At 35.6% G+C, this 26,531-nt stretch overlaps 1 protein-coding gene and 1 non-coding gene across 3 annotated transcripts in view; both read right to left on the reverse strand.

Moving 5' to 3' along the window:
• ITFG1 (integrin alpha FG-GAP repeat containing 1) overlaps positions 1 to 26,531 on the reverse strand; it is a 267,360-nt gene that overhangs the window by 29,532 nt on the left and 211,297 nt on the right. For both annotated transcript variants that reach the window (XM_059045665.2, XM_067018203.1), the window contains one exon: positions 5,645 to 5,723. In XM_059045665.2, the coding sequence (XP_058901648.1) occupies positions 5,645 to 5,723 (79 nt within the window). The remainder of the gene's footprint in view (positions 1 to 5,644; positions 5,724 to 26,531) is intronic.
• On the reverse strand, positions 25,790 to 25,893 carry LOC131745671 (U6 spliceosomal RNA). The gene has a single exon (XR_009332404.1). It is a non-coding gene; the product is annotated as a U6 spliceosomal RNA (small nuclear RNA).

A 26,531-nucleotide genomic window follows, 5' to 3' on the forward strand; every position in this document is an offset into this window, starting at 1 on the left:
TGTTGAAGAGCACAGGCTCTAGGCGCACAGGCTTCAGCGGCTGTAGCACGTGGGCTCAGTAGTTGTGGTGCACGGGCTCTAGAGTGCAGGCCCAGTAGTTGTGGTGCACGGACTTAGTTGCTCCACAGCATGTGGGATCTTCCTGGACCAGGGCTTGAACCTGTGTCCCCTGCATTGGCAGGCGGATTCTTTTTTTTTTTTTTTTTTTTTTTTTTTGCGGTACGCGGGCCTCTCGCTGCTGTGGCCTCTCCCGTTGCAGAGCACAGGCTCCAGACGTGCAGGCTCCGCGGCATGTGGGATCCTCCCGGACCGGGGCACGAACCCGTGTCCCCTGCATCGGCAGGCACTCTCAACCACTGTGCCACCAGGGAAGCCCGGCACTACAGTTTCTTATTTTCTTTCTTTTGGTCTTCCAGAATATGACTGTGACCCACTTGCATCTGTGTAGATGGGATTTCTAATTGCTGAATAGCTGAAGAATTTGTAAACTTCCTTACAGTTTCTCAGACTCTCTGTATTTCTTGTAATTAATTAATTAATTCAATTTACAATTAAATGAAGAGGATGTATCAGTACTGCTTAGAGCTAGTCCATATTTTCCCTCCTTCCCTTTCTCTCTTTCATTTCAGTGAAAAAAAAAAAATCATTATTCGCCATGCCCTCATCTTTATCTCTGTGGACTTGATTATTCCTGTGAGGTGTTTACTTCGTGTGAGGTAAGGAAAGGGAATGATTCGTCTTGCAAGAATTCATTCTTTCAGATAAGAAGAATGTCATGGATAATCCAGCAGGGCATAACAACTCTTTCCATTATCTTGTTATGAATTATGATTTTTGACACAAAAGTATGCCTGATTAAGTATTGCTCATGCTAAAATTTTGGGGTATGAGAATTTAAAATGTGATGAGTAATTAAAATAAAATAACTCAAGACTAAAAAATTCTTTTACGGATAATTATGTGTGGATAAATGGAACATGACTATACTTTGAAGATAATTTCAGAAAATATGCAGGTGAGAAATGAACATAAAGAATAAAATGTGTTTTGACACTGGAAGATGTAATTGACAATTACTAATTAAAATGGAGAAACCTGAAAGGTTAAAATTATAGAAAGACAATGTGCTTATATGTTACAACAAATCATTTTTTCTCAATAATCTAATGTTTACCATCAATATGAATTTTGTTATACCTAATCCAAGTGCTTTTTTGCCCTTTCATATCAGTCTACCATACATTTTAACTGCTCTTATATTTGAAGCATATGATGAAGAGTGCATAGTAGGTAAAGGTTACTTATGCTTTTCTCAGATATGTTAACAAATAGTAACATTAGAGGACTAAAGGAAAATGATTTTATAACAGCAGGGCCAAATAAGCAATTTAAGAGGTAGAAAACAATTCTTGGTCTAAGAGTGTTATTATTTAGAAATGACCAACAACTCCCTAATCCATGCAATTTGGCCTACATGCTCCTATCTACTAAGTTCTTATTAAATATTATTTAGGAAATTTGGGTACTTATTGCAGGTCTCTGGCTGATTTACAAGAGTAGTAAATGGTTTAGAAAATTAATGACTCCTCTGTAATATAATTGTCTAGTAACATTTGGCTATTCACGCTTTGCTAGGAAGTGGAGTAAGACCACAGAGTATTTGGTAACAATAAGATCTGTCTACAAGCAGAACGGATAATTAGGCCAGGCCTTTGTTGAATAACACTAAGGCATGTTATTGTCTCCGGCAGTGGCTTTCAAACTTTTTTGGTCACAGCCCACAGTAAAAACTATATTTTATGTCACCACCCAGTAAGAACACAGATACACAAACCCTAAAATAAAGCTTTCATGAAACAATACTAAATGTAGGATACACTTGATATTTTCTACCTTTTATTCTTTTAAATAAAAAGCCCTTAACAGAACCCATTAAATGCATTTCATGATCCACTAATGAGTAGTGACCTAGCTGCTCTATAAGAAAACCAGGGTTGCAACTTCTCAAATATTCATATGTGGTCGTTCTCTTCCTAGAGTGGAAAGTTCTCTACTAGTGGGGCTGTATGGGTTGGAAGGTATAGTTTAACCAAGTAATTTTTCTTTAGACTTCAACATGCTTAATTAACATTTAAACTAGAAATTTTCATCCTTTAAAATTTGGGGCAGGTTTTCATAATAATACTTCCTAAGTCAATTAAATTAAGTGCCACTTCCCTGTTTAGAACATATATTTATGCATGAAATATAGCATATGCGTGAAATACTTTAAAAATATTTATGATTACTTATTATTAACATATTTCTCAAATTAAAAGCAATATATGATCAGTGTATAAACTAAAATGCAAAAAATAAAGAACAAAATATCCCACAACCAAGAGGTATTCCTGGTAACATTTCTATATGTCATTTTGTTTCTATATTTTTCCTATACATGGGTTCACTTAAAAACTCCACACCCACACCCACACAATTTGGATTATGCACACAGATGTGCCTCCTTCCCAAGTGTTATACCATAAACATCTGTTCATTTCATCAAAAATTATTCTAAAATATTTTGTAGGCTGGAAATTATTATAAGATATCATAACATTATTTCTCAATTGTTGGACATTTAGATTTTCCCAGTTTGCTACAGTCTTTTATCTTTGTTTATGATTTTTTGCAGTGAAAATGTATGCATTCATTTGATTTATGCATTTATCTTTTCTATAGATATTTTCTCCTTTGAGTTTATGCTTACAAATTCCTTCCTAATCCAGGGAAGAAGTAAATATATAATTGAGTGAGAATAAACCCAATGTTCCATTATTGTTTTGGAGTAGATTAAAAAGCAATCATGCTAAGGAAATATTTTTCCATTCACTTAAGAAAACAGCAATGTGTAGTGAATATTATTGAATGGGTTTTTCGCATCTAATAAGATATCCTACTAGGTACCAATGCCTAGTTTGTAGTAGAGGTTCAATAAATATATATTGTGAACAACAATCACTGATTAAAAATCTTCTATATCTAATTTTTGGTAGGTTTCAATTTGCTGTAAAATTTATCTTTTAAAAATAAAAAGGACTAAAAGTAGTAAATAGTTACAAAAATGTACCAAATAGTAAGTGAATCTCTTGAAATCTTGCTCTCCCAAGATAAATGTTAACAGTTTGATGAGTATTTTTCTAGATTTTTTTCTATGAAGTGAGAATTATTCACTTAAATGCACAAAAATATATCACATAGATCTTTACGGTTATATTGCTATATTGAAAAAAAACCCCAGCAAATTATCCAGTTACTGTATCCACATACAAAACAATTCCAAAAGAAACTAGAACTAAGAAGAATGAAATTTTACCATTTGCAAACAACATGGATGGACTTTGAGCATATTATGCTTAGTGAAGTAAGTCAGACAAAGACAAATACTGTATGTTTTTACATATATGGAACCTAAAAAATAAAACAAACAAATGAATACAACAAAATAGAAAGACTCATAGATAGAGAACAAACCAGCGGTTACCAGAGGAAAGAGTGGTGGGGAAAGGGGCAAGATAGGGGATGGGAATTAAGAGTTAAAAACTACTAGGTATAAAATAAATAAGATACAAGAATAAAATGTTCAGCACAGAAAATGTAACCAATAATTTATAATGACTTTAAATGGAATATAATCTATAAAAATATTGACTCATGTTGTACACCTGAAATTAATATAACACTGTAAGTCAACTATACTTCAATTAAAAAAAATTAGGACTAGCTAGATAACAGACATGGAAAGATTTATACAATATACATTATATATAAAAAAAGAGGGAGACAAATCTTTAAAAAATTGATTTACTGTTATAATAAAGAAATTTTCCCCATATGAAACCATCAGTGCATTCCCGAGGTAATCACCTACTTGATGGTCTTAAGTAAGTAATTCTTTCAAAATACAGATGAATTTAAATTGTTAGTTTTTGCTTTTGGGTATAATGGCTTTGTATACTAGCCATAAAGTTATACTAGCTTTATGAAGTTATACTAGCTTCATAAAATGAAATAAGTAATTTCATCTTTTTTCCCCCTGCATTCCGAAACATCTAATCTAGAACTAAAATTATGTGCCTCTTGAAAGTCTCAAAGAGTTAACTGATAAAAAATAAAACCAGCTGGTCCTAGAATCTTTTATATACAGTTTAATATATCTATGAATTAAAATGTAAATAAGTAATTTGTTCAAATCAACTATATCCAGATTTATTTTAAGTTTCCTTGACTGACAGTGGTACATTAATGTATTTGACTATACAGTTGACCCTTGCATAACACAGGTTTGAACTGCGCAGTTCCACTCATATGCATATTTTTCTCAATAGTAATACTACAGTACTATACAATTCACACTTGGTTGAATTGGAGGATATGGAGGAATGAGGGCCAACTATAAGTTATAGGCAGATTTTTAACTGCACAGAGGGCTGGTGCACCTAACCCCCCATGTTGTTCAAGGGTAAACTGTAACTGAGTCTGTAAATTTCTCCTTGAATTTTTCAGACACTTTTTGTTTCATGGAATGTTTCTGTGCTGATGCAGTAGCATGATGACAGTATTAAATGTGTACAATTAGCTTAAAAGGAAATGCACTCTGGTATATTATGTTATGCCATTATATAAAATGAAAATGGCAAGTTCTTCCCTTTTTTTTTTTTTTTTTTGCGGTACACGGGCCTCTCACTGCTGTGGCCTCTCCCGTTGCAGAGCACAGGCTCCGGACACGCAGGCTCAGCGGCCATGGCTCACGGGCCTAGCCGCTCCGTGGCATGTGGTATCTTCCCGGACTGGGGCACGAACCTGCGTCCCCTGCATCGGCAGGTGGACTCTCAACCACTGCGCCGCCAGAGAAGCCCAGAATTCTTCCCTTTTTTTAGTTCATTTAAAAATGGAGGAGTAACAGTAACTCTGGTTACACGTATTTCTTCATGGTTAGGACTCTAGCACTCTCAAAGAAGCATATCAATATGTTAGGATTCCTTTTCCTCCTTAGAGAATTGAAATGTTCACAGTTGTATTTATGGTGATTTGGATCGTATCTCAGTCAGCTAGCCATCTGTCAAGATCAGACATCCTTTGCCTAGTCTTATTTCCCCTTTTATCTTGATTGATTGCATTTCCCTTTATTCAAATGTAAAACAAGATTTTTCTTTATAATCATATATCAAAACATATGATTACATAATATTATATAAATTTGTATAATATTCATTTCTAGTCCACATATGAAAAAACTAGGATTAATTTAGGAGTAGATTGGATTCCTAATTTTTACTTCTTCTAAGATGAGCTCTGTTAACTAATTTACTATTTCATACTTTGATCAAGATAACTGAAGTAAATGTTCCCAATCTCTGTTACTTCAACTAAAAAATAAGGATAATTATGTGGCTCCATACAATAGGGATATATGAAGAATTTAATGTTAATATATTTGTCATGAGGACCTTTTGTAATCTACTGATGTAAGTATACAGAAAGACAAAGTATAATATAAAAAGTGAAGACTTTATAAAGAATGTGAAAATATGATAATTTTTGTCATCCAGTTTACTTTGTTAATATATTGATTAAAGGTACTATTATGCATATCGAGTCTTACCTGAACCATTTTTCAGATATCCATTTGCATCTACAGTTGTATACATGATATAAGGTCCAGGCTGATTCACTCCAAAGGGCTGCAATAAAAAAGAAATAGTTAAGCCTTGGAAAGTAAGTGCATCATTTGAAGTTTCCAGCAAATCTATTACAAAAAGTAAACACTCCTCCATAAAATTCTTACATAGATGGCAGTTACTTAGAGAACATGTTCATAAATAGATAACCAGTGTTACTATTAAAAAAACCCTGTATTAGTAGAAAATTCTTAACACTTTAAATGATTTGATAGTTGTATTTATATAGTTCATTAATTTTATTAGATATTTCTAAGATCTAATCATGTCTCTTCTTTATTACATAAGGATGAGTGTTTTAGGCAAAATTTTCTTTACTACTTTTGGTCCCACCTGGAATAGTTTTATTATGACATTTCTGTTGAACATAGCATTGCCTTTCCCTTCTGGAACAAACTGGGCATAGTTTAAATTTTCTCAATAAATAAAATTTCTCAAAAATAAATAAAATCCATTCATAATAATCATAATAGAATAAAAAATATTGCTGAGGAGTTCCAAAACATTTTTATCTCCTGCACTAGACTTAGAGAATACATTATTTTCCACTCAAGGAAAACATCACTGGCAGAGCCTAGTTACAATGGTGAAGTTTATCTCCAACTTGTGTATTGTTCCCTATTTCTGGAACATTCCTCACACCTTTGATACAATGATTTATCCTCTTTAGAAATCAAAGTTAATTAAATGGGGTACAAAGAAACCAATGTCTGCAATGGGTATCCTAAGAAGAGATGAGAAAATGATCAAGAAATGCTTTGCACACTTCGCAGAATTAAAAATTCCACTGTGCTTCCCAATAAAGTAGGGAAAATAAAGAAGTTTAGATAGTTTAATTATGTACTACAAATGATTTTCCTTCAAGATGACAGGCAAGAAATTATTAATTTCACTGATGCTACAATAGCCTGATTGATATTTTAAGAATTTTAGAAATCCATTTGCTTCAATGACCATAAGAAAACAGGTTGCTACAAGAATTGGAATTACTCATAAGACATTACTAACTGAGTAAGTTTCATAATAGACTATCACACAAAAAATAAAAACAAACTTGTTAATGAAGTTTTTTATGTAGAAAGAAGAATATTATGCTTTGTACCACATACTACTTCCATGAAAGAATTACCAAAATTCTGTATCTATATTGCTGTTTGTAGATAGGCAAAAGAAAGCATTTTTCTTTAGACATGCATGTTTTTAAAAAAATTAAAGTATAGTTGAAAAAGTGAAGTATATTGTGTTAGTTTCAGGAGTACAGCATAGTAATTCAGTTATTTTTTCCATATATTCCTTTAAAGGTTATTAAAAACAAAATATTGAATAAAATTCCCTGCTTCCTCTCTCCTCTGGTAACCTTAAGTTTGTTTTCTACGTCTATGAATCTGTTTCTGTTTTTTATATAGATTCATTTGTATTATTTTTTAGATTCCACATAGAAATGATATCGTCTTTCTCTTACTTCACTAAGTATAATATTCTCTAGGACCATCCATGTTACCATAAATGGCAATATTTCGCTCTTTCTTATCGCTGAGTAATATTCCATTTTATGTATATACACCACATCTTCTTAAGCCAATTAATTGTCTGTTGATTGGGTTATTTATTGTACATGTTTTGGCTATTGTAAATTGTGCTGCTATGAACATTGGGGTGCATGTATCTTTTTGAATTAAAGTTTTCATTTTTTCCAGATATATACCCAGGAGTGGAATTGCTGCTGGATCATATTGTAGTTCTATTTTTAGTTTTTTAAGGACCCTCCATATTATTTTCCACAGTGTCTGCACCAATTTACATTCCCACCAACAGTGTCCGAGGGTTCCCTTTTCTCCACATCCTCTCCAGCATATACTATTTGTAGACATTTTTTTTTTTTTTTTTTTTGCGGTACGCGGGCCTCTCACTGTTGTGGCCTCTCCCGTTGCGGAGCATAGGCTCTGGACACGCAGGCTCAGCGGCCATGGCTCACAGGCCTAGCTGCTCCGCAGCATGTGGGATCCTCCTGGACCGGGGCACGAACCCGTGTCCCCTGTATCGGCAGGCGGACTCTCAACCACTGTGCCACCAGGGAAGCCCTATTTGTAGACTTTTTGATGACGGTCATTTTGACTGGTGTGAGGTGATACCTCATTGTAGTTTTGATTTGTATTTCTCTAATAATTAGTGATGTTGAGCATCTTTTCATGTGCCTGTTGGCCATCTGCAGGTCTTCTTTGGAGAAATGTCTACTTAGGCCTTCTGCCCCCCCCCTTTTTTTTTAAAGAAGATGTTGGGGGTAGGAGTTTATTAATTTATTTATTTTTGCTGTGTTGGGTCTTCGTTTCTGTGCAAGGGCTTTCTCTAGTTGTGGCAAGCGGGGGCCTTTCTTCATCGTGGTGCATGGGCCTCTCACTATTGTGGCCTCTCTTGTTGCAGAGCACAGGCTCCAAACGCGCAGGCTCAGTAGTTGTGGCTCACGGGCCTTGTTGCTCCGTGGCATGTGGGAATCCTCCCAGACCAGGGCTCAAACCGGTGTCCCCTGCATTAGCAGGCAGATTCTCAACCACTGCACCACCAGGGAAGCCCCTCTGCCCATTTTTTAATTGGGTTTTTTTTTTTTTGCTATTGAGCTGTATGAGCTGTTTGTATATTTTGGAAGTTAAGCCCTGGTTGGTCACATCATTTGCAAATATTTTCTCTCATTATATAGGTTATGTTTTTATTTTGTTGATGGTTTCCTTTGCTGTGCAAAAGATTTTAAGTTTGATTAGTTTCCATTTATTTTTCCTTTTATTTCTTTTGCTTTGAGAGACTGATCTAAGAAAATGTTGCTATGATTTATGTCAAAGAATGTTTTGCCTATGTTCTCTTCTAGGAGTTTTATGGTGTCATGTCTTATATTTAAGTATTTAAGCCATTTTGAGTTTATTTTTGTGTATGGTTCGAGGAGTGTTGTAATTGATTTGTATGCAGCTGTTCAGCTTTCTCAACACCACTTGTTGAAGAGACTGTCTTTTCTGTACTGTATATATATATATTTTTTTTTCATGTTGCTTCTGAAATCCCCAGTTGTTTAATTTTTATATAGAATCTAGGTCTCTTAGATCCATAAAATCTATAGGCAAGAAGGCTATAGGGAATTACCATAAATTAGCTGGGCTAATGGAATAAATAAAAGCTTTCATCTAATTATCTGGACAACATAGTGTTAAGCTAACTGTCTATGGCTCTAACACTTGTTAATTAGCATAATTGCTTGAATTATCTCCCTTAATAAATTTAATTTTTAGTGAAATTGACCCTGTAACACTCCTTTTGGAGGATAAAATAGAGTTGGTGTGGAAGTCTAAACAAATTTTATACTTTTCATTTTTTTATTCAGTTATCCTATTTTCTGAGCAAGTGGAATTTCTAAGTCTTTCTGTGAATTTAGTCTCTTTTGATGTCATGATCAAATATCATCAAAATGCAGTGTCCCAGCTAGAGAAGTGAGGATTGTGTTCAGGCACTGAATATTGGTAAAGAATTCACTGTGCATTTATAGCATTTACCAGGTCTCGAACTGTCTTTAGTATTACCCTGATCTCAGTGAATATGCTGAGAATTTTAGATTCCTAGAAACAATCATAATAATAGCCAAAGTTTATTGAACATCTACAATATGCCAGATACAGTAGTAATAACTTTATATGCATTGGCTCAACAGTCTGTTATATCCATTTTCGAGATGAGAAAAGTGAGGGCTTTGCACAGGGCCTCATGTCTAGTAAGTAGCAGTCAGGAATCAAACGTAGGTAGTCTGGCTGCAGGGTCCACACTCTTAAACATCGTGCTGTACTGACAGGCACTTATAATAAAACTGGAACCAAGCACTTTTTGAAATGAATATATGGCATTTTCACAAAAACATGAAGCTCTATTTATAATTCTTCAGGATGCTGGCAGTTCATCCTATGTAGCATTTAAAAGCCCTTTAAAATAACAACTTCATAATTTGGTCTTATCCCACAAGTTGAACACTATTCTCACTGCCCCCCAAAACACACCTTTCCTGTATTTTTGGGATTCTTTGACCTTCAAAGTAGGATACGCTCTCTTGGTTCCCTTGCATGTGAATAATTACTGCAGGTAATAGTACAACCTGGGTGGCTTTTAAGCTACATATGAATAAATTTTGAATGGGATGCTCTTTCAAAGGGATTTTTCTTATAGAATCCAAGGCAATTGGATTGTAGCCCAAGGCAATCCCTGCAGGGGTTGGTTCGAATTTCCCATGCTTGCTGATCCTGCATATACATCTCACAGAAAACTGTGCGATGCTAAATTTTAGCTCCTTCAGCTTCTGTGACTTAGAGTAAAGTAGTTTTCCATGCTGGTACGTCTTCCTGGGGTAGTGTGTATGTTCAGTAAAGAGTCCTGTTGGAAGAATTTGTGTTGGGCCATCCTTTCCTTGCTTCAGATGGGATGGAGGCCTCCCACAGCACACACACTCCCTGAAGCCAATGGACTGGTGGGAGCTGCAGGAGGCAAAAAAAAAAGCCTACCCAGTTTCTGGGGTGTGGTGGGAGCCTGGATTCAGTTATTAATCAGGAGTTTTTGAGACAGGATGGACCGTAACCCATTGTTGTCCCCAGGGAAGAGTCTTTAAGAACTGCTCACTTTGGACTGTTCTTTAGAGATACTCAACACAGGTCTTAATTGATATGAAACCTCTCTGTGATTCCTCCTCTGTCCGGTTGTCACTCTGAGATGACAGGACCCGAACATTCTCAAATTTATTAGCACAAACCCACAGCACGCTGTAGAATGAGAGAGAGAGAGAGAGAGAGAGAGAGAGAGAGAGAGAGAGAGAGAGAGAGAGAGGTGAAGAAGAGGAAGAAGAAGAGGAGGAAAAGGAAGAGGAAGGGGGGAGGGGGCGGGGAGGAGGAGGAAGGAGAAGAGGAAGAAGAAAGGGGGGGAAGGGAGAGAGAGAGAGGCGTTAATCAGGAGCACACCCATCACACGCGGACAGGATGCAGTTGGAGGCAGCATCAGTGGCTGTCAGTGATTGGTCAGGTTCTTGCAGTCCAGGAATATTTTGGTTTTCTTTCTTCCTCTCTTCACCTGCGTCTGATAAGTTTAGAAGGTGAGGAGGGAGGCAAAGTCTATAGTACTAGCTTTTGGTCCCTCCAGCTTCCATTGTATATTCTTGCCACCTCTGTAGTAGATTAACTGACCATAGGTGGGTGGGTTCATTTCTGGACTCTTTATTCCATTCCATTAATCTGTGTGTGTTTTTGTGCCAATACCAGGCTGTTTTGATTATTTTAGCTTTGTAGTATGGTCTGAAGTCTGGGGGAGTTATACCTCCAGCTTTATTGTCCTTTCTCAGGATTGCTTTGGCAATTCTGGGTCTTTTGTGCTTCCATATAAATTTTAGGATTATTTGTCCTAGTTCTGTGAAAAACGTCATGGGTATTTTGATAGGGATCACATTAAATCTGCAGATTGCTTTGGACAGTATGGCTGTTTTAACAATATTAATTCTTCCAACCCAAGAGCATGGGATATCTTTCCATTTGTTTGAATCATCTTCAGTTTCTTTATCAGTGTTTTATAGTTTTCAGCATATAGGTTTTTCACCACCTTAAGTTTATTCCTAAATATTTTATTTTTTTGATGTAATTTTAAATGGGATTTTTAAAAACTTTCTTTCTGATATTTCATTATTAGTATAAAGAAATGCAACAGATTTCTAGATATTAATCCTGTATCCTGCTAACTTGCTGAATTCATTCATTAGTTCTAATAGTTTTTCTGTGGAGACACTAGGGTTCTTTACATAGAGTATAATGTCCTCTCAAATAGTACAGTTTTACCTCTTCCCTTTTGATGTGGATAGCTTTTATTTCTTTTTCTTGTCTGACTGCTATGGCTTGGACTTCCAATACTATGTTGAATAGAAGTGGTGAGAGTGGGCATCCATGTCTTGTTCCTGAATTTAGTGGGAAGGCTTTTAACTTTTCACCACTATTATGTTGGCTCTGGGTTTGTGATAAATGGCTTTTATTATGTTGAAATACGTTCCCTCCTGCTTTGGTGAGAGTTTTTATCATGAATGGATTTTCACTTTTGTCAGATGCTTTTTCTGCCTCTATTAAGATGATCATATATGTGGTTTCTGTCTTTCCTTTTATTAATGTGGTGGACCACATTGATTGATTTGTATATGTTGAATCATCCTTGTGACCCTGTAATGAATCCAACTTGATAATGGTGTATGATCCTTTTTCTGTATTGTTGGATTTGGTTTGCTAATATTTTGTTGACGATTTTTGCATATATAGTCATTAAAGATATTGGCCTGTAATTTTCTTTTTTGTAATGTCTTTGTCTGGTTTAGGTATCAGGGTGATGGTGACCTCATAGAATGAATTTTGGAGTGTTCCTTTCTCTTCAATTTTTTGGAATAGTTTGAGGAGGATAGGTGTAAGTTCTTTGTATACTTGATAGAATTCCCCAGTGAAGCCGTCTGGTCCTGGACTTTTGTTTGCTGGGAGTTTTTTATTTTTTCTTTTAATTACAGAATCTATTCCACTTCTAGTGATTGGTCTGTTCAAATTATCTGTTTCTTCTTGACTCATTTTGGCAGGCTGTATGTTTCTGGAAACTTATCCATTTTTTGGAAGGTTGTTCAACTTGTTGGCATATAACTGTTCATAGTATTCTTCTGTGATTTTTAATATTTCTGTGCCCCAGTCTGTCTCTGCATAGCTAGACTGAGTCTTTCCCCAGATTTCACGCCAAGCTGTGGTGTGGAGTGAGTGGGGCTGGGGTGTTTGCCCCTTTCAGTTGGAAAGGGCAGCAAGGTGGCAGCCACCAGTGCAAGGCTCTCTCCGCCCTGATAGCTGGCAAGCCAGCACATGTGCACTCCTTGTGAGTAGAGTCTAGGATTCTCCAGCCCTTTTGTACATTTCAGCAGACTTCCCAGCAGGCAAGGGGGTTTGTCTCCTCCGTGCAGGACCCCAAGACTGGAATGCCGAGATTGTGGCTCAACTAGCTTGCTCCTCAGGGAAAGGGCCAGCCTGTGTGGACCTTCTCTTCCTTACAGATCCCTCCCAGGGGTGCAGGTACCAACCCAATGCCTTTTTTTCCCCATCCTACCCGGTTACACGGAGATCTTTCTTGCAGCTTTGGTTTTCTAGGAGTTCTTCTGCTAGTTTCCAGATAGTTTCCTGTGAGAATTGTTCCACAGGTAGATGTAATTTTGATGTGTTTGTGGGGACAGGTGAGCTCCAAGTTCTACTCTGCCGTCTTGATTCCTGCATATATATGCAGTTTTAAAGCAAATCACAGTTAACTTCATAGTTTAACTTCTATTCAACTATCTTCTTCATGCAATTATTCCTTTTTTCCTTTTTAAGTTTTATCATATACATAAAATGTTAAAATATATTTGGTTATGCCTATTTTAAATTTTTATGTAAATGGAATCATACTGTATGTACCCTTCTGTGACTGTTTAAAAAATACATTGATTTGAGACTCATCCATGATTAAGGATGAGTAGCTGTAGTTTACTTTCAGGGCTGTAAAGTATTCCACTGAATGATTATAGCATAAATATTTTTCATTCTTTTGTTGATCAACATTTGTTCCCATTTTTTTTTTTTTTTGCCATGAAAAACACGGCATTCTTATGTATGTCACCTGATGTACAAGTGCAAACATTTATCAGGGGTTATGTACCCAGAGGCAGAACTGTGAAGTCATATGATATATGCATCTTTAACTGTACCAGGTAGTGCCTATTCTTTTTCTTACTGAGGTGGTATTACCAGTTTATACTCCCACCAGCTGTAAGGTGCTTCACATGCTTAGCAACAAACATTGCTAATGTGGTATACACTTCTTAACATAAATTATTTCATCTCTCCTAGGTTTGTTTCTTTGGAATAGGGTATGCTTTTTAATACTTTAAACCTGTCTCATTGCAATGAGGCTTGGAGATAATACTTATGAGGCTATATTTATCACAGTGTTATAACCTCAAATTAATTTTATTACCCATAGTCTAGTCTATGTACTGGAAGACTGGTATCTTGGGCTATAAGTATTGTTTTTTGTGAACCTTCCCAGTTATATTCTTGAATATTTTTTTCTAATTCACATTTGGAAAATTTCATACTCCTATTCATAGTATCTTATTTTACAGATTTATATAGGCTTTTCTCTTTTGTCCTATAGTCAATTTAAAAAGTCAGGTAAGCAAGTGTCTGTTATGAGTCCTAAAGCTGAAATTAACTTCTCACCATGCACAAGTCACTCTGATATTGAAAGACAAGGTCCAGAAATCCAGACTTGATTCCTCTACAAAGTGGTTCTCAAAATGTGGTGCAAAGACCCCTGGAGTCCAAAAATCCCATTGGCAAAAGGGTTGGTAATTAGCAGTGGCACTAAACTATGGTTATTCAGACTTGGGTATGAGCCAACATTCTCTTGAAAATGACAAACTGAATGTCACTTTTGGGACACTAATTGATAGTATTTGTTGCTACCGATAAAATTTGAGCTTATAAATGAAATTGGAGTTTTGGAAGACTTGTATCCACCACCATGAGCCTGACACATTAAAACGTAAAAACTTACTTATGAGATCAGCAGTGATATTAACAAATGTGATTTTTAAATAGTATGCTATGAAACGTGTTAAAATTAGGAAGATATGCATACCTCAGTGAACCAGTATTTTCCAAATGGCCAATGCATGATGTTACAAAACCATGCATACATGAAAGATCATTCAAAGTACAAGACAGACCAATGGATTCTGAAGTAACAGAGTATGGGAGAATCACTTCTAGATCTAGTAAGAACCAAAAAAAAATCTCCATAAAAGAAATAAGAACACTGTCAAAAATTGTTAAAATTTTTTTTGCAAGAATCAAGGAGTATCTAAGAAAAACAACTAAATCGCAATAAAACAGTGTTTATTGTTTTTTAACCTGCCCTATTCCCATAACCCCTCCCCAGCTCTGAAGTAGTCCTGAAGACCAATAGCTTTGATACTAAGGTACCTTTGAAAATGAACAGCTTAGCAGCAAAGGGAGGGGCGGATCTCCCTAATGTTCCATCCTCAGAGAATTATCACTATTTGACCTGTCTGGCAGTTCCCTGAAAAGCTCCATTCTCAATATTTGTCTTTATTTGGCCAGACTGAGAGCTTGCTCAGTGTGAACAGCTCTATCAAACTGGAAGTTTATTAAAAACAATCATTAGCAATTGTTTTTATTGGTGGTGCCTGAGACGGTGATATCAGTTTGGGCGAATGAGCGGTTGACCAAATCTTAAAAGGAAAAATGTCAATGAGATGTTCAAAGGGGACTTTGAAAAGCTCTGACATATTCCTGGTAATCTACAAGTCCACACATATGTGTAACCTGTTTTCAGACAAAAGAACTGAGAAGGCCCTAATCTCTCAATCTTTTATTTAAGAAAAACTGTGTCCACTCATAGCTGACAATTAAAATTTACTGAATAAGGACTTCATGGTTATATACAATAAAGAATAAAGACTTCACAGTAATAATCCAGGAAAGTCACTGGACAAACAGCAGCAATAACAACAAACTTAAGGGGGGTATTTTCAGGGTGAACACATTATTTATAATGTCCAGTTTTCAACAACAAAAAATTATGACACACACAAACAGGAAAGTATGTTTCATAAAAAGGGAAAAAAAAAGCTGTCAACAGAAATTTCCTCCAAGGAAGCATAGATGTTTGACTTACTAGGTAGAGACTTTAAATCAGCTATTATAAATATGTTCAAAGAAAGTAAAGGAAATCATGTAAAGAATTTAAGGAAATTATGAGAACAATATCTCACCAACATGGAGTATCAATAAAGAGATAAGTCATACACACAAAAAATCCCACACTAATTTTAGTGTACAATAACTGAAATAAAAAATTCACTAGAGAGGCTCAACAGTAGATTTAAATTAGCAGAAGAAGGAATCAATAAAATTGAAGATATGTTAATTCAGATTATCCAGTGTGAGGAACAGAAAATAAAATAAGAAACATAAAGAAAATGAACAGAGCCTCAGAGACCTGTGGGGCACCATCAAGAATATCAACAATAATAGGAGTCCCAGAGGAAAGGAGGGGAGGAGAGGCAGAAAGAATATGTGATGTGAAAATGTCTGAAACTGCCCAAATTTAATTAAATACATGAAACTGCACATCTAAAAGCTCAATGAACACCAAGTAGGATAAACTTGAAGAGATCCACACCAAGGTACATCATAGTCAAACTGTTGAAAGCCAAAGAGAATTTTAAATGCAACAAGAGATAAGCAACTTGTTATGTACAAGGGATCCTGAATAAGATTAAAGCTGATTTCTCATCAGAAACCCAGGAGTCCAGAAGACAGTAAGATGAAAATTTAAAGTGTTGAAAGGAAAAGATAGTCAACCAAGAAGTCTAAAATGTAGCAAAATTATCCTTGAAGAATGAAGGGAAAATTAACACATTGTGAGATAAAAAATGAGAAAATTTGTCATCAACACACCTAACTAACAGGAAATACTAAGGGAGTTCTTCTGGCTGAACTGAAAGTACACTAGACAGGAACTCAAATCCACAGAAATAAATAAAAAGTATCAGTAAAGGTAACTGTAGGTAAATTTACTAGATGCTATAAATATATTTTTGTTTGTAGCTCTTTTCTCTTATTTAATTTAAAACAGTACTGCATAAAGTAATAATGAAAAAGCCATGTTGTTGGGCTCACAATGCATGAAGATGTAATATGTATGAAAATACAAGCACAAAGGAGGGGGGAGTAAACTGAGGCATATTGGAGCAAAGTCTGTTTATGCTATTGAAATTAAGTTGGTATTAATATGAAGTAGATTTTGTTTTCTAAGTTACAATGGAAACTGTAATTCTGAGAGGAAACACACAAAAAATAACTTCAAATATAGAGTACAAAAAACAAGGGAATTAAAATCAAATTCTAGAAAATATGTAACACAAAAGAGGGCAGTAATGGTGGAACAGAGGAAGAAAAAAGACATAAGACATACAAGGAACAAAATAGCAAAATGGCAGAGATAAATCTACCTTATTAGTAATTAAATGTAAATGGATTAAACACTTCTATCAAAAGGCAGAGATTAGCAGAATAGATAGAAGAACATGATCCATGATCCAAGTATATGCTGTCTGTAAAAGACACACTTTAAATTAAAAAACAACAAATAGGTTGAAAGTAAGAGCATGGAAAAGATATACCATGGAAATAGTAACCAAATGAGAGCTGGAGTAGCCATACTAATAATAGACACAAACAGACTTTAAGATAAAAATGTTAGTAGAGATAAAAAAGGACATTTTCATCAATCCATCAAGAAGACATAACAATTATAAACATGAGTACATCTAATAACAGAGGCCCCAAATACATAAGGAATTGATGGGTGAAACAGGCAATTCAACAATAATGGTTGTTGGATACTATTATAATTATTAATAATATAGCAGTGTCATTAATGGATAGACCAATTAAGCATAAGATCAAGAAGGAAAAAGAAGACTTGAACAGCACTAGAAATCAACTAGATCTAGTAGACATGTATAGACACTGTACCCAACTTTAGTAGAACACATCTTTCTCAAGCACACATGAAACATTCTCTAAGCAGAACCATATATAAGACCATAAAACAAGTCCCAATAAATGTAAAAGTACTGAAATTGTACAAAGTATGTTTTCTGATCACAATGGAATTAAATTAGAAACCAACAACAGAAAGAAATTTGAGAAATTCACAAATGTGTGGAAATTAAACAACAGGCTTCTAAATAACCAATGGGTAATGTGACAGAGTTGGAAATGTTCACTGATATAGTTTCAAATTCCACATTACAACTAACCTTTAAGTAACTGCCACTGTTGAGTTTTGGTATACTATCAGTTATCTGAACAGGATATGAAACAGTCTCTTTTTCTACTATACAGCTGTGTAAGACTAAATATTTTTTTAAAAAATATTTTAACCAAAACAATAATAAACAATGCAAAAAGAGATATGAGAATCTTTTTTTTTTGTTTGTTTGTTTTTTTTTGTTTTTGTTTTTGTGGTACGCGGGCCTCTCACTGTTGTGGCCTCTCCCGTTGCGGAGCAGAGGCTCTGGACGCGCAGGCTCAGCGGCCATGGCTCACGGGCCCAGCCGCTCCGCGGCATGTGGGATCTTCCTGGACCGGGGCACGAAGCCGTGTCCCCTGCATTGGCAGGCGGACTCTCAACCACTGCGCCACCAGGGAAGCCCCGAGATATGAGAATCTTATTGTTATTGTTGTTTTTTTAATGACAGGTACTAAGGAGATTTGAAAAAAATACAAAGGAATGTTACTCTTCACTAATTTTGTATTTTGGAAAATAGTTATTTTTCCATAAAAATAACTATTTATTTTAGGTCAACATGTAATGGGTCTATTGTTTTAAAATGATTTAATAAAAACATTTAAAGTTGTTTCAGTTTTAATTTCAAATAGAGTAATACTGATAAACAAAACTCACTTAAGAAAAACTATTTGGAGTCTTCAGAACAAGAAGTTTGAGAACTTCTACTCTGTATCATGTACATAATGAGTAATTCAATCCCCACTCTGCCTTTCGCAATGGAAATGATGACTGATACATGTGCCTATGTGTTTTGGTTTCTTAACCCTTACGTCATAGCATTAAACATGTTTCAGGATTTTCTTTTCCCCTTAAATAGTACCATTTACCTCCATATGAATGTTTAGTACAAAATGTAGTAAATAGGGTTATACCTTCAGCAAGTGCAAAAACTTGGATAACTTTTACTTTGTGTCTCTTCTAATACAGTAGAGATGCTAGGAGTATTGCTGTATCTTTTAATACCTTTTACATACCTAGGTTATATTAGTGCTGGTCCAAAGAATTTCAATTTTTATAAATTTATTATTTGGGAAGTGATTGTATCATTAAGTAATTTCCAATTTAAAAGATTAGGGATTTCTGAAACAATTAATTTCTCTAGTTTAAGTATTTATACACATACCTTGAATTCCTTTATGAAAACCTGAAAAGCTAATATGCCAGGAATGCAAACTATGGGAGTATCAATCAGCAATAATGACAACACATCTGTGAAAATCTCCCGTAACTTCTTTCTTACTTCTCTGAAATACTTTTCTTAATTCTTATAGGTCGAATGTTTGTGCCTCCCCGAAATTAATGTTGAAGCTCCAATCCCTAATGTGATGATATTTGGAAGGTAGCTAGGGTTAGAGTCATGAGGGCAGGGTCCTCATGATGGCACTAGTGTCCTGATAAGAAGAGACACCAGAGAACTTGCTCTCTCTCTCTGTCTCCCCCTGTGCACAAAGCTAGGAAAGGCCATGTGAGCACACAGTGAGAAGAAGCATGCCAGGAAGAGGGCCTTCAACAGAACCTGATCATACTAGCACCCTGATCTCGTGATCTTGGACTTCCAGCTTCCAGAACTGTGAGAAAATAAATTTCGATTGTATTTTGTAAAGGCAGCTTGAGGTGATTAAAACAAAAATTTAAAGGCCTGCGAGTTATTCCAAGTATTTCATGTCATGAGAATATTTTAGGTATTAGCTTTCCAAATTTTGAAACTAAGAATGCAGTTTTTAGAGTCAGAGAATCTGGTTTCAAATTTTTCCTCTTCCACTTATTTTCTGTATAACCTTGGGCAAATTATTTAACTTTCAGTTCCCTCAACTTAAATTAGGGGTAATCTATCTCATCGGATTGAAGTAAAGATTGAGTAAATATGTGTAAAATAATTAGAACAATGCCTGGCACACAGTAATTGCTCATTATGTATGCACTATTATCTTTTTACTTTGGCCAAATAAATTAATGTCTTTTTTGGTAGTGATATCTCATTTTCAATTATGTTGAACTACCGAGTGAATAAAATTATTTTGATCAAAACCAGAAACATTTATCAAGTTAACATTCATTTTCTTTAGTGTACTGTAGGATTCTAAAACTACAGGAATAATTTATTTGCAAGAATGTATGTTTGGATGAAATTCCACTTCTGCGTATATATAATTGCTGTGTAAGAAGACAAGGTTGTTAGCTTACAGTAAACTTTTCTAAAAGTCCAGTGCTGTGGTTTTCAGACTTTAGCATATATCAGAATCTCCTGGAGGGATTATTAAATTATAGATTCACTGGCTGCACCCCAAGGTGTTCCTATTTGGTAGGTCTTGGTGAGGCCTAGGAATATGCATTTCTTACAAGTTCCTAGGAGATGCGCTGATGCTGGTGGTTTGGGAACTCCTCTTTAACAGCCATTGATCTATTGGAACTACACTTTAAGAGCCATTGATCTATTGGGACTACACTTTGTATACATTATAAAAATTGGCAGTTTATGAGAGTATTAAGTGTAACCTACACCTTTGTATACTGATTGGATTTTGACTGAATACAAGACAATAAAACCATTAAAAACACTTCTCATTCTTTTCAGCTGCTTTTAGTGGTGTAGAAAGTTGTTTCTCTAGTAGCAGTGCTCTTTTCTCAACCAGTACAAAGGCAAAGAAATTAAATGAGGGCTCACAGACTTGAAATTTCACAGAATTGAAAGCCAGTTAGAGATTTGTTAAAGATTTGTATTGGGATCATTAAGAAGCTTTCCAAATTGTGTGATATAATCTGCAATGTTTACATTTTAATTTATTTACCTGTAAAAAGGTATGATCTTAAAGTACTTATTGTGTAGCTGTTTACTCATGACCCATACTATTATGACATCAGCATACTCATTTTTCATGCATAACTATAAAATAAAACAGCACGGCCTTTTCCTCTTAAAGGCAAACTTTAGGCTATCAGCTAGGTATAGTGAAGTACAGAATCTTGCTGGAATGTGTGTGGGAGCAGAATTGCCTTGACAAGCAAAGAGGCACATGGAATACAGCAGAAAATATAGATATTTTAGCATTACATAACCTTTCTTAAAATGTAGAAGCAAATTTTAATTTGCACGTGACAAATTCAGAGAGAGAGAATAACCATGGAGAGGAATAGTCTTACCTTCAACAATAAATAGAGTATTTCAAATAAAAGATTCCTGTATTTTATGCAGTGTCACAAAAGATAGTTTAAAAATGATTTGGAGGGAACATCTCAGAAAAGGAAAATATCTGATTAAATGGATAATTAGGATGCTGGCTTAAAAAAGTTTAGGTGTACTGGTCAGAACACACAGCAAATCAGAGAAAGATGAGTAACTTACTTTCTATTGTAGTTGTTATTCTAGCCCAGGAGTTCGCAAACTTTTTCTTTAAAAAGCCAGACAGTAAATATTGTAGGCTTTGTGAGCCATAAGGTCTTGTGTTGCAACTACTTAACTCTGATGTTGTAGCATGAAAGCAGCCATAGACAGTATATAAATAAGTGAGTGTGGTTATGTTCCACTAACATTTTATTCACAAAAACAGGCAGCAAGCTGGATTTGGTCCACTGTGGAATTTCTCACCCTGTTCCATCCAACAGAAGTAATAACACAGAAATTACAAACTTCTAAGAAGTAGTTTACCTGGTATAGACTTATCACTCTAACAGGAGGTTACATGCCAATCCTATGTTTTAAGGTTTATAAATGTTTTCCATATACACGGGGTAAGGAAAAGGTACTTAATATACACGGTCATACTTCTAATGATATACAAAATAAGCAATCACTTTAAACTTCCTGTATTGAGTGAATAATTATGGAGTTCTTCAAAATTCCTTGAGACAGTTTCTTCCATTATACAGTGAGACATATAAGTTCCTGAGTTGAACAGATAAAGGTCTGTAAATGGTGGGAGCAGGCTATGAGTCAGGGTGTCTAAGAATGGACCTGGTGCTGCTTTTGCACATCCTTAGTTTCATGTGAATTTTCCAGACACACTTTTGAGGATGCAACCTATGGCAAGTGGTATGATAATCTTTGTTGTCTAAGTGCAAAGAGTTCTTGCTTAATGAAAAGAATGCATACCAGGGTTTCTATAAAATAACTTTTCTCAAATTTTTTTTTTAAAAAGCAGAAACATATTTTCATGGAAAATATTTAGTAAATTGACTTAATAAATTTTGGTAAGAAAGGATTAATAATAAGCTATTCCTATGGAATGCTGAGCACTGTACCCCATCATCTAGCAAGTTCACTATCTTTGTGAAAATCTTAGTACAAATCTCCCACAGATTATCCTACCTTTCCTTTAAAATGTCACGTCTGATATTTGAAAGAATTCAGGAAGTTAAATTAAAAAACATTACTGATCTCTCAACTTTTCCATCCTATAAGTAAAAAAGAACTGTTTGGTTCCTTTTTTCTTATTCTAGGATGTGCCATACTGATGTAATGTAGTTTAGGTGTTGTATTACATAGATTTTAAAAAACTAACTGTCCTCTATATGCAGGTTGACTTATATAAAATTAGGATTGACACGTATTTTAAATATCCTATCTTCACAGCCTAAGGCAGAGCCTAGCACACAAACAATGTGTAATAAATATACAATAGTCAACCTGAAATTAAGTTCCTAAATTTTTCAGAAACAATATTCTACAACCTGGATACAGTAGTAACTTCCATATATTGGGAAAAGGGAAGATAAGAAAGGGGAAGCGGGGAGTGGGGCTAGGGCTTGCAGGGAGCCTTTATTTTCTTTTACTGCTGGCTACAATTTAAAAATAAAGGTAAAATGTTCTTAAAAAAATTAGGGTTGGAATTCCTCTATTTTATTCAGAAAGCATCTTTTTCAGTAGCATGGAGAAATCTTGGTGGTTTCTATGTCTGTCTCAAGTACCTGATTATCTAAGGATTTGTTTTAAGGACTTGGGCTCCTACAATGAACACCAAATATATTCTACATCACTGGCTCTGGAAGGTAAAACAAAACTGGAAGAACTTATAAGACATATTATGTTAATATGTCTTACATTATATTATACATATTATATATAAAATCAGTGTCAGGTTTAATTAAGCAAATTAAATTTATGATTCTAAAATATTAGAAAAATAGCTGACTTATAGTGTGGACTTCATTTTTCTCAAAGGTAATCATGTTTTTCATAAACACCCACTGATATTTTTCCTTATCTTCATTAGTGTCAGTTGCATTGCTCAATTTAGTTCAATGTTGAAATTTTTATATTGTTTCTTATTCATTTCTTCAAGACGTTAAATTCAATATTATTTTCTTTAATTTTGGTTATTTTCCTGTTAAAACTGAAAGATAATTTTCCTCTGTAAAGGTCTGTAAAAAGACATATCTCTGGGAACATAAATAAGGGATGTTTTCCCTTTATATCAGGGCTTTGCAGAGTGCATTTCTCTTATGAATAAGTTGTAATTTATTTTGCAAGTGTTCACACTTAACAGTGAATATGTGATTTTGGTGAGAGATAGTATGGTAAATTTACCAATGAAGGACCATTAAAAAAAACCCCCAATTTTAGGGAAAGCTCGTTTATTAATACATCAAATATTTATTATATTATGTGTAAGGTACTATGTTAGGGAGTAAGGACAGAATAATAATAAACAAGCACAGCCTCTCCTCTTCAAGGACTCAATACAGATAACTCACCAACTACATAACAGAAGTGGTAAGTAGTAGGACTAACTAAGCACAGAATGCTAAGAAACAATAGAACATGTGTCTAGTCCTATGTCAAAGGGGAGCCAGGGAATGATTCTCACAGGAAATATCATCTAAGAGCTCACCTGAAGATCATAGTGAAGACTCTGGAGAAGATGAGAAGAAGAGGCTTCAGGGTAGAGGATCAATATGCAAGTGAGAGAGCACACAGAACAAGTAGTGCAGTGTGGCTGACAGAGAGCTGGGAGAGGGTGTGAGGAGGAACAGCGAGGGATAAGGCTGAAGAGATAAACAGAGGCTCTAACTCAATAAATTAAATTAGAACCATTTCTCAAGGGCAAAGGGCAGCCACTGAAGGTTTGTATTTAAATTTTTTTTTTTTTTTTTCCTGGTATGCGGGCCTCTCACTGCTGTGGCCTCTCCCATTGCGGAGCGCAGGCTCCGGATGAGCAGGCTCAGTGGCCATGGCTCACGGGCCCAGCCGCTCCGGGGCATGTGGGATCTTCCCAGACCGGGGCACGAACCCATGTCCCCTGCATCGGCAGGCGGATTCTCAACCACTGCACCACCAGGGAAGCCCGAAGGTTTGTATTTTAGAAAGATCACTCTGGTTGCTTTTTGAAGGATGGCTCAGATGACTCCAATCAGGCCAAAAATGATGATAGCTCAACTAAAGTAACAGCATAGAGAGAAGGGACAGTTAAAGGGAGAGAATAATAATCTAGTAGATTTGATGGGTGAGGGAAAGGAAAAGGTAACTGAGATAGGGAACATGAGAAGAGGGGTGGGTTTCTGTGGGGACACACTAGATTTCAGTTTTAGAGGTCCCTGTAAGACACTCAGATATAAAGGTCTGAAGCTCAGGAGAGACAGCTGGTAAATAGATTTGGGAGTAATCAGTATTACAAATAGAAAAAAAAAAAAAAAAAGCCAAGAGAGAGACTGAAATACTTCAAGAGTACACATTGAGTGAGAAGAGAACTTAGGATGGAACCCTGAGACACAGCAACATTTAAAGGATGGCCAGAGGAAAAGTCCATAAAGGAACCTGGGAGAATGGCCAGAGAAGTAAAAGGGGATCAAGGAAAGGAGAGCATAAAGGAAGCCAAGGAAAGGAAGTGCTCCTAAAATTGGTCAGCAGAATCAAGGGCAGTTTTCAGTGGTGTGATGCCAAAGGCTTGATTACAACAGCGGGTTAAGGATATGGAAGTAAACTGGAGAGTTCCTACTGTACACAACTCAAGAATATTGGCTGGAAGAGCAAACAGGGATTAGGCAGTGGCCAGAGGGGATGTGGGGTTTTGGAAGGTACTTGTATATGCATTTATATATGAGAGAGATTTGTGCATTCTTAAATGTTGAAGAGAAGGCACCGACAGGGAAGTGGAGTTGAATACACAGGCCAGATAGAATAAGCAATGGAATGAGGTCCCTGAGAGGTATGTAGGACCCACAGCATAATTGGTGCATTAATTTTTAGTCAAGGGAAAAAGGAAAAGAGATGGGTGTGGATGAACGGATTACATTTTAGTGCTATAGAAGGCAACTGACAAACTGTTAAGTACAAGGTTCTGTGCTAGGTTCTATAATACAAGCAAAACTGACAAGCAAAACTGATACTATCTCTGCCCTCATGGAGGTATTTAAAAGGAATGTGCACAGACTCATTTTGTATATAGAGTATTAAAGGACTACTTCTAAACTCTTCTGCTGTTCAAACGGAAAAGTACTCATCTGCTTGCTTCTAAACTCATAATTTATAAAGTGGGAAAAGGCACCAGGCTTTGGTAAAAAGAATTAACAAGTGACAGGGAAAGAAGCTGTAATCTCCACTAACACAGAGGAAGGCCAAAATATGACTTATGCTGAGGATAAAAAATTCAAAAAATTAGCTGAGTATTTAAAGAAAAAATTAGGAAATAGGAATATATTCTCCTGATTCACAGATGTTTACGGTAGCTTTCACTGAAAATATTGATATCCTCCATATTCAGATTTCATAAATTCTGTGATATGTATTAAAAAGATTTAATACATATTAGATAAGAAAATAAGACAAGAAAAAAATCAAGAAGTCAGTAGACCTCTAGTTCTATTCTGAAGGCAGAAAGAACACCAACATTTCTCAAATATTTGGAACTCACTATCCTTACTAATAAAGGGATGTTATAGAGGCAGGGAAGAAACATCAACGTTGACAAATAACAGCAGATACACTTTCTGAATATTTATTGTGTATTAGGCCTCCACTGTGATTTACCTACATCAATTCCTCTAATCTTAATAAAAAACTTAGGTGGGAGTGTGGTAAGCAGAAAAATCATGCCCTAAAGAGGTTCACATACTAATTCCCAGAACCTGCTAAATGTATTTCCTTATGTTGCAAATGAACTTTGCAGATGTGATTAAGGATCTTTTTTTCTCTCAAAAATATGGAACACTTCATGAATTTACATGTCATCCTTGCACAGGGGCCATGCTAATCTTCTCTGTATCCTTCCAATTTTAGTATATGTGCTGAAGCAAGCATCCATGATTATGGATCTTGAGATGGGGAGATTATCTTGGATTATCAGGGTTTGTGGGCTCAATGTAATCACAAGAGTCCTTACAAGTGAAAGAGGAAGGCGAGATAGGTTAGGGTCAGTGATTGGAAGATGCTGCACTGTTGGGTTTGGAGATGGAGGAAGGGGCCATGAGCCAAGGAATGTAGGTAGCTTTAAGACGTGAAAGGCAAGGGAATGGATTCTCCCCAAAGCCTCCAGAAGGAATGGAGCCCTGCTGACACTTCGATTTTAGCTCATGAAGCAAATTCAGTGTTCTGACCTCAAATGTATAAGAATAAATCTGTGTTGTTTTAAGCCACTAATTTTATGGTACCTTGTTAGCAGCAATAGGAAACTAATATAAGCGGGTACTATGACTTTCCCCATTATATTGATGTGGAGAAAGAGACTTAATAAGGGTTAAATAATTTCCCCAAAGTTATTGCAGATAGTCGAAGAAATTCCCATTTTACATTCTTATTTTCTCTTTGAGGTAGGAGGCAAGGTGAATTTCTAAGAACTGGAAGTTGGGATTGGCTGTAAGGGAAAACTGGGAAGAACATAAAATAGTTCTTATGAATAATAAGCATTTCCAGCCTCATATGTAAAGTCCTTACCTCAC

The sequence above is a fragment of the Kogia breviceps genome, chromosome 18 (genome assembly GCF_026419965.1).
Source record: "Kogia breviceps isolate mKogBre1 chromosome 18, mKogBre1 haplotype 1, whole genome shotgun sequence".
Taxonomy (NCBI): domain Eukaryota; kingdom Metazoa; phylum Chordata; class Mammalia; order Artiodactyla; family Physeteridae; genus Kogia; species Kogia breviceps.